The sequence below is a fragment of the Trachypithecus francoisi genome, unplaced genomic scaffold (assembly GCF_009764315.1).
Source record: "Trachypithecus francoisi isolate TF-2019V2 unplaced genomic scaffold, Tfra_2.0 Lachesis_group20, whole genome shotgun sequence".
NCBI classification, from domain to species: Eukaryota; Metazoa; Chordata; class Mammalia; order Primates; family Cercopithecidae; genus Trachypithecus; species Trachypithecus francoisi.
In genome coordinates this window covers 68959566-68969436 of record NW_022681466.1, presented here as the reverse complement: position 1 = coordinate 68969436, position 9871 = coordinate 68959566, and the positions used below count along the sequence as shown (strand labels likewise).

General features: G+C 37.3%; 1 protein-coding gene across 2 annotated transcripts in view; it reads right to left on the bottom strand.

Moving 5' to 3' along the window:
• Positions 1 to 1898: 1898 nt before the first annotated feature.
• SPATA22 (spermatogenesis associated 22) overlaps positions 1899 to 9871 on the bottom strand; it is a 28881-nt gene continuing 20908 nt past the window's right edge. For both annotated transcript variants that reach the window (XM_033185099.1, XM_033185097.1), the window contains exons 7-9: positions 9064 to 9193; positions 5471 to 5568; positions 1899 to 2231 (exon numbers count right to left, since the gene is read on the bottom strand). In XM_033185099.1, the coding sequence (XP_033040990.1) occupies positions 2040 to 2231; positions 5471 to 5568; positions 9064 to 9193 (420 nt within the window). In that variant the 3' untranslated portion in view covers positions 1899 to 2039. The remainder of the gene's footprint in view (positions 2232 to 5470; positions 5569 to 9063; positions 9194 to 9871) is intronic.

The following is a 9871-nucleotide window of genomic DNA, read 5'->3' as shown; positions in this document are numbered from 1 at the left end:
CAGGGACCAGGCCGTAAATGTCCTAAAATATCTTAAGGGTGTAAGAGTTTAGGTTTTATCCTGTAGATAACAACAAGCCACCAGTGGTCTTCGAATAGAGGACCACTATGGAAAGATGTATGCTTTGGAAATATTTCCAGGTGGCAGAATCTCTCACTATAACCCAACTCCCTGTAAATAGGCCCTAGTAGAGACAAAAATGGTAACCAACAAGGATCAGACTTCCATGACCCAACCATATACAGATATAGCAAAAGGACAGGAGTAAGAGAAAAGATGAACTCTCCTGGAGCACATTCAATTCTTCCTCAGGCAAATATGGAAAAGTAAATCCACATTTGCAGCCCTTTGAGGTACTTCTAGCTCCTTACCTCTCTAGGAAGACCTTAATAACCAGACACCATCATTATCTCAACCACTCTTCATATGTCATATTACCTCCTCGTATTAGCTTTTCCTTACCCTACAACTGATCACAAGACCACAACTGACATTTACAACTCCTTCTTCCACAACTATTCCATGTACCCTTTTACATAACTTCAGCTAGATTCAACCCACATTCCTTGTGAGTCTGAATCCTCAGTGTTACTGTTTTTCTTGGGTTGCTATAATAGTGTTCCATTAACTTTTACTAAGTGACAGCCAAAAGAATCCCCTGCATATCAGATATGGTCTTCCCTCTCCTCATTATGCAGAGAAACGCAATTTTCCATTGTTAACTGGGATTGAAGTATCCCAGGCAGTACAGTCAACTCCTTTTTTGCCTACTGATTCAGAAACATAAAGAACCAAAATTGCCAAATGGCAGTCTTAACTTTCAGTAGAATGGAAGCACTTCAGGTAAAACATTCCTTCCTTAAGAATTGTATCAGACACTTCTTGTCTACCACTTCAAATCCTCTCAGCCGTCTTCTCTTATTCCAGCCACGGTGGCAATAACCAATTCTGCGCATACTTTGACCAGCTTCACATAGATTCAGTCTGACAGTATTACCTCAGGCCTATTCCATCTGCTTCTTGTGCCCTGCCATAAGGTTCCTCTGATTCCATGGAGTAGAAAATCATGGAAAAACAGGCCAATGCTTACACATACATACACAACCAGAAAGTACAAGGCCATTGTTGCCGTGTTGGTCAACCCTTAAATACAGGTGCTGGGAGCTTATGCATATATGCCTTAGTCCCTCCTAGTGGTTGCCAACTCAATAAGCCATCCTAGTAACTGGTATCCCCTCTTCCCTATTTAACACCCCCTCTATTCCTTACTTCTTCGCATGAGGTAAAATTCTCAAATAAACTACTTACAAATAAGACTTTTTCGAAAGTAAGAACCGTTAATCAACAGAGCCCAAAACTGTGGGGGTAGGGAGAAAAAGTTCCGTGGGTACATTAGTTGCTCTAATAATGAGGAAGTCAGCCCTGCTACCACTCCTTGATTTCCAGACTCGTGAATCATGGTTATGGGAGAAACATGATGATATATGGGTTCCTGGTTCAAAGCACACCAACATTTCTGGTACCCCTAATTTTTGTTACTTTGTGAGCTACTTTGTCTCTATCATTTGCAACAATGCCTGGCACAAAGCAGATTTTCATTAAATATTTGAAGTAATTAAATGAATCCCACAGACTAGCAGTTCCAGAACAATGCTTAATAATAATATTGACAGTGGGCACACTTGTCTTTTTCCTGATAATGCAAACACCTCTAAAATACCTCTAATATTTCCCCCTTAAGCCCAATGTCGGTTTTTGAGCTAATTCAGATGTATTATTATCCCATATTAAATAAGCATCATCTATTCCTGTTATAGTGAGTATTTTTATCTAGGATGGTTGTGAATTTTAGCAAATATATCATTTTAATAAAAACATTAAAATTACACTGCAAAAACTCCACGTTTAAAAGAATTCAAATACTTTAATTCAACAAGTGAAATACAAGAAAACAGTAGCTATAAAACTATGGAGATGGTAAATTAAGTAATAACAGAAAACTGCTATAATTTATGCTATTTAAACTTCCTTTTATCACTTTAAGTTTCATTCATCACATTAATATAATACCGCATCTCAACATCTGCAATTTTGACAAATGCCTGGAATGATTTTTGTTCAGAAACAGATGCCGGTCTGACAGAAACACATTTGAAAATGTTATTTTTCTGGTCATAGTTGCCAACACATCTATGAACTCGGCCTCTAATCAGTCTTGGAAGTTCACGATCCTGTTTTTCAAAAAATAAATATCAAAAAATTAGTTATTACTTCATCTGAATTTCAATTTTTTAAATATTTATATTATCAACTAAACACGTGTCATCTCAAAATGCTGTAAAAATTCCTTCATGTGAGTCAGGGCCCCACTGCTAACAAGACAATGATAGTTATTCACCTGGTGCCCTGAAACAGATGAAAGACCCTCAGTTGGTAGGGCTCTTACAAGCTAGCAAGTTGTTGCTCCTTCAAAGACTGAATGACACATGAAATTACCCACTCTTTTATCAGATTCCCAGGGTTCTACTTTCAGTAGGCAGCAGACTGGGTGATTCAAAACAGCTCATCAGATGACAATTAGGATAGCTGGATGAAATGTTTTGTGACGAGTTGATGGGTGCAGCACACCAACATGGCACAAGTATACATACGTAACAAACCTGCACGTTATGCACATGTATCCTAGAACTTAAAGTATAATAATAATAAAAAAAAATCTCCTCGTAAGCATCAGAGAGATATCAAGACAGTGAGGAATTACAGAGAACCCCCAGCCCTCATCTAGGATAGTATGGGAGTCTCAGATGAAACCTGATTTAGGGGGTACTTTCTCCCTGAGATGTCTGCAAATTACAGAAAGGCAATTCAGAGTCAAAGAAACTGAGCAGAGCTTTCACAGACTTGTATAGTTGGGAAACAAAAAAATGGAATCTTAGGCCCCCAAGGAAAAGAGATTCTAGTAATCATCCCCACTCTGACCTGAAGCTTAAGTTGAGACCCAAAAGTGCGATGCCTTTAGAGACAAATCAGAAAAAGATCAGCAATCTCCAAATCTTCTCAATTATGAATAAAATTAAAGCATTCTGAAATTGCTTTCACTAAATAGTCACAAAAAGCACTAATTATAAGGGGAAAGACTAATTATTGATAAAAGGATTATATGAAAATGAAAAACTTCTCTTTATCAAAAGCCATCATTATTAAGTGGGAAAAAGCAAACCATCGATATGAGAAAATATTTGCAATGCACATAATGGACAGAAAACTGATTCCCAGAATAGTTTTTTTAATTCCTAGAATCAGTAAGAAAAAGACAAATAACTCAAGAAGAAAACAGCAAGATGCCTGAACAGACTTTACAAAAAAGATATCTAAATAGCATATGAAAAGGTACTCAACCTCATTACTCACCAGGGAATTGTAAAGAAATGACATAACACTAAACTGACTCATCAGAATGGTTATAATAAAAAAGATGGACAATACTAAGTGTTGGTAAGAATGCAGAGCAACCACAACTCTCCTACACTGCCTGTGAGTACTTAAATTGACACAATCCTTTGAAAAATTATTTGGCAATAACTAATGTATTTGAATATACACGTGCTCTATGACCCAGCAATTTTACTTCTGGGTATATATCAAACAGAAATACATGCAAATGCATAAGAGACATAGATAAGAATGTTCATAGAACATTATGCATAACAGCCAAAAATCCAGAAACCCAAATGCCCAACAACAGTGAAATAGAAAACTGTGGTATATTCATGCAACACAATGTTATACAAAGCAATATAAATGAGTGAGCTACAGCTACACACAACAATATAGATGAATCTTACAAACATTTTGTCAAATAAAGGAAATCACATATTTAAAAAGACATACTGTGTGATGCTGTTTTTATAAAGTTCAAAAACAGGCAGAATTAATTGATGACATTGAAAGTCTGGTTAGTGGTTACTTGCAATTAGAAGACAAGAGGCAGTGAATGGGAAGAAGCACAAAGGTATTTGGGGGGTGATGGCAATGTTCTATTTCTTAACCTAGGTGGCATTCACTTTGTGATACTTCATCAAACTGTACGGTTATGACTTTACACTTTTCTGTACATGACAATAACAAAGTTTTTTTTAAAAAATCAGACTAGATAAAAATAATACACATTCAACATATTACAGGAATTGACAATTTTCTTGATCACCTACTATGTGTCATGCACTGTATATTCATGTTTCTTCATTTAATCTCCTTAACAACCTTTCAAAGTAGGAATTTGTCTCCCCATTTTATAGATTTTTTTAAAAATCTGAAGTTCAGGCCGGGCGCGGTGGCTCAAGTCTGTAATCCCAGCACTTTGGGAGGCCGAGACGGGTGGATCACGAGGTCAGGAGATCGAGACCATCCTGGCTAACACGGTGAAACCCCGTCTCTACTAAAAAAATATAAAAAAAAAATTAGCCGGGCGATGTGGCGGGCGCCTGTAGTCCCAGCTACTCGGGAGGCTGAGGCGAGAGAATGGCATAAACCCGGGAGGCGGAGCTTGCAGTGAGCTGAGATCCGGCCACTGCACTCCAGCCTGGGCGACAGAGCGAGACTCCGTCTCAAAAAAAAAAAAAAAAAAAAAAAAATCTGAAGTTCAAGTAATTTAAGCAGCTTACTTAAGTCATAAAACTAGAAAATGTTGGAGTAAATGCTGGAATCCAAGTCTGATTTCAGAATTGAGGCCAATGTCAGAATTAAGGTCAAACTTTATAAAGTTTATGTAGCTCTTATACAGCCTCAATGTGTGTAGGTCTATAGCCTCCTTTGCAAACTCCAGACTTCTTTGTCACCAAGCCTCTTCCTTATATCCCAGCCCACTATGCTTTCCCCCAATTTCAGAACCACTACCCTTACCCCCATCAGTTCCTAACTCTTCACTTTGGTAATTTATAACTACTTTCAGTTCCCTGAACAAGTGAAGCTCTCTCTTAGCTTCAAGTCTATGCATATGCTGCTCCCTCACCTTAAACCATATCCTTCTTTCCCTCGCCAACATATTTTGGCTTAGTTGCTTCTTATTGGCCCTTAAAGATCTAGGATAAGTTACCAACTTCTCTGAAAATCCTTCCCTGATCTGCCCCTTCCTTCTTACCTACTTCTCTAGCACCCTGCACATACCCAGCTCCACCATGCTGTTCACCATACCACAGCGTAACATTTCTGTACCATTCTACTTGGGATTACAAACTCTTTGAGAGAAAGAGCCATTTACCGTTTATATTCCACTTTATATCCCTCACACCTGGCACATAGTAGGCTCTTCATATTATACAAATAAACAACTTTCATATCAGAACTAAAACCAAACAAAGTGTTAAAAGTACTAAATTGTTAACAGAATTCCTAGTTCAACTGAATTACAGCCTGTATGTTTATATTCTGTTGACGTACGCTTTGCGAAGAATACTTTAAAAATACTCACGATTTCATAAAAGACACAAGGCAGAGTATTTTTCCCATCCCTCATAAGAAAAGTCTTCGAATAATATGGGCCAGGTGTAACAGCTGAATCAAGAACAGCTAAGCAATATTGAAATGGGAGAAAAAACAAATGTTGGTAAACTGCAAATAAAATTTAACAAAGAGAAGATGATGTTTAAATAACTATTCATATCAACCTCTCATAGTTCTATTTATACAGTAATAAAGAAGACATTTTAAGAAGAGAAGATATTTCTCAAGCAGTTTTACAGGCAGGAAAACAAAACTTCTGACTCTCTCCAACTTAGGAACAGATTATATGTCAAGCTCATATAATTGACAATAAATGACCACCTGAAACTCTTTCCTTAGAATGTGTAGTATAGAGTGGTTAAATCCCCAGAACAGTCTACAACATTACAATAATAAACTGCACATGTGTAACAAATAAGCATTATAATTTAATGAAAAAAGAAACATTGAATTAGAATCAGGAGTCATGCATTCAAGTCCCAGGTACTTCAACTTACAAATATTTTGTGACTTTCAGCAAACTGGGTTTTTATTTTTTATTATATACGTTTAAGGTATACAGCATATTTTCATATATATACAACATATTTTCATATACATATAGTGAAATCATTTCTACAGCGAGCAAGTTAACATACCCATCACCTTCCATAATTATCCTTTTTGTGTGTGACAAGAGTACCTACAATCTACTCTTAGCAAACTTTTAATATACAATAATTTTAACTACAGACCTCCTCTGTGCATTAAGTCTCTAGACTTATTCATCCTCCATAATTGCAAGTTTGTACCCTTTGACCTACATCTCCCTATTCCCTCGAGTAAATTGTTTAACCACTTTCAAATCTGTTTCTTCACCTATAAAGCGCAAATTGTAATTCATGTTTATCTCAAGAAACTATTATCAAGTGACAGCATTATTCATTTATTTAATAACTACTGAGTACTGGTAGTGGACATTTGTTATTTTGAGGCTGGCCTCCATTTCTGCTAAAAAGACCCAGATTATCCTTTAGGAAAATTCCATTTTTAGCCATATTATATGGATAGGATTTGTCCCCATCCCCAGATCCAGAAGTGAACTGTAACTGACTTAATCCAATCAGCATATTTTATTGCTCAACTACATAGTTCAGGATTTCTGCAATGGGCATGTCACCCAGTCAGAAATGGTTATACGCAAAGACTCATTTGTTAATTTTTAGGAAAGAGCAATCAGAAGAAAAATCTAAGAATATGACAGTGTGGTATAAGAATGTAGAGTCTACAGAAATTTAATAATCAACTTGCTACCATAAGGGGGGAGTCAGAAGCTTCTGAAGAGACTATAGTGTGGAGCCTTAAGATGAAGCCAACACTATGACAGGCCAGGATGGAGAGAAATCACTGTGTCATCTCTTGAGCAGCTAGATCAGATCAAGCTTTGCCTGAAGTCAGAAACCTAGCCACTTTTCAGCTGTGTCAATAATTCTCTATTAGTATTTAAAAATCCACTAAAGTTTTTTTTTTTTTTTTTTGCGGGGGGGGGGTGGTTGCAACTGAAAGGGACTTCCTATATACCGTGCAGTGTGCTAGACACTAAAGTGCAGTAAAATGAAGTATCTGCCTTTGATAAGTTTAGAGTCTAGCCTAGGAGCTCAGGATTATCATAGCACTATGAAAGCTCACCATCACATATAAAAGCATGGACCCCCTTCATTTCTTGACAAGAATGTCTATTGGCGTTTATACTGAGTATTGTGATATTCTTAAAAGGATATTCTGGAGTGAACCTGAACAATTCACCAAAGAGAACCTGGGGAAATGAATGGAATTAGCATAACCTGTGCCTTTTAGTAGGCACAGGTTATTTTTAATATTTATATTCTGTAAATGAGGTGAGAGCCAAAGGCATCCTTCACACAGGAAAAAGCAATTTAGTGGGAAGTCCAACAGCGTTTAAGATCTTTGAAATAAGATGTTCTACCTCTGACAGTATTCTAGCTCTGACAGAAAACTGACATGAAATAGAATACCATCTGCTATTGCAGTTACATGGCTACTGGTAAGAACTGAACAAAATAAGAGCTAAGTCAAGCTTCAACATAGAGTAGTAACAGCCATGCCAACCAGCTAAGAGATATGCTTCAAGCAACCTGAGTAGGACTTGATGAAGAATCCCTGAAGTATATGGGATTCTGCATCAAGTCCTACTGGAACCCCTCATGGGGGTTCCAGAGGCCAGAGGCATGGAAACCTCCGAAAAGCCAAAAATGAAAACTGAACAAAACCAGCCCAGCCAACACCTTGATTTTAGCACTGTGATACCGAGTATAGAATGCAGTCAAGTCCACATGGACTTCTGATCTACAAAACTTAAGAAGTGGGTGTGGTTTTTAGCTGCTAAGTTTCCCTTACTTTGTTACGCAGCAATTGAAAATGTGGCCGGGCGCGGTGGCTCAAGCCTGTAATCCCAGCACTTTGGGAGGCCGAGACGGGCGGATCACGAGGTCAGGAGTTTGAGACCATCCTGGCTAACATGGTGAAACCCCGTCTCTACTAGAAAATACAAAAGATTAGCCAGGCGAGGTGGCGGGCGCCTGTAGTCCCAGCTACTCGGGAGGCTGAGGCAGGAGAATGGCGTGAACCTGGGAGGCGGAGCTTGCAGTGAGCTGAGATCCGGCCACTGCACTCCAGCCCGGGCGACAGAGCAAGACTCCGTCTCAAAAAAAACAAGAAAAAAAAAAAAAAGAAAATGAATACAGTGCGCTTTACTCAAAAGGTCTGAGTCTCTACTGAATCCAATGTCACTTTATATAATAAAGTTTCTTCCTTAATGGTAACGAGAGAAACTGGAATCATTTTTAGGTGAAAGTTAAACATGTGAAATGAGTGCACTGATGGAAATCTACATCTATATATACACATATTTATATTTACATTTATTTCTATTCATATATATATATATGTAACAGGACAAAAGGAAAAGGAAGAGGCTGTATCAGTTTCCTATTGCTGCTTACAAATTACCACAAACTTAGTGGTTGGCTTAAAACAACACAAAAGCATTATCTTAATAGTTATGGAGGTCAGAAGTCTATAATGAGTCATCAAAGCTGTGTTCCTCTTGGAGGCTCTAGAATAGAATCTACTTCCTTAACTTTTCCAGCTTCTCGAAGACACCTGCATTATTTGGCTCATGGCCCCTTCCTCCATCTTCAAAGTCAGCAAGGTAGCATCTTTCAATGCTTTCCTTGTATAAGGGACCCTTGTGATTACATTGAACCCACCCAAATAATACAAGATAATCTTCCCATTTCAAGATCACTAACTTAATTACATCTGCAAAGTCTCTTTTGCCCTATAAGGCAGCATTCACAGGTTTTGGTAATTAGAATGTAGACATTTTTAGGGAGCATTATTCTATCTACCACAGGGACTATTATTAAATTTCAGTTCTTTGAATACACTTTAGGGAGTAGCAAAAATCAGACTTTTATTTGGAAGGAAAAGGACTAATCAGACATTAAAACCTGTTGTCCAAAGAGTATTACTCAAGCATTTCTGAAGTATTTTACCTACCTAATACTTCAAAAAGAAGTACAGTTTTCTGTGCATGTTCACGCCAATACTTCATGCTTTCAATAACTGCAGAAATAATTCTTAAAGAATTAGCTTTTTCCTTAAACTGTAACTGAAACAATGAGGTTTCCTTTTGAAAAAATAAGAAACATGGCATTAGAAAAAATTTTTTTCATCATACTCATTTACCTTCTATGTAAAAATTCTAAGTCCTTACAACGGACAAGTGTGTAAAAAGAACTACTGAAAATTTTCCTATAGCTACTTCCCTTAAATAAGGCCATCATTACTATATTACCGATGGAGAGAAACCAGGGTGCACTTAGAGACAATCAAGAGGAGAATTATTTATATAGGTATTCATTCACTCATTCATTCACTGAATATTTTAAAGCATCATATGCCAGATCCTGTGACAAATATAGGTAAGGCCATTTCTTTCCCTAATGCATTCACACTCTAGGGGCCTCTAGGGAAGGAGCCAGACATATTCATTCATTCATTTGTTTCAAAAGTGTTTACTGGGCACCTACTACATGCCAAACATAGCTATTAAGGAAACATTCATGTACATAACAGTCAAGATACCTGCTCTTTATAAATAAACCTATAACAGAATGTCAGGAAATGTACTTTTTTTAAGGAAAAAACACACAAGGTAAATGGAAAGAAAGAGAGATGGGGGTTATTATTTTAAGTGAGTTGTTGAATGAGGACAGTGGGAACAGCAAGTATAAAAGCCCTGAGCTGGAAATGTTCTTAGCATTTTTGAAGATCAACTAAGAATACAGTGTGTCAAAATACTAAT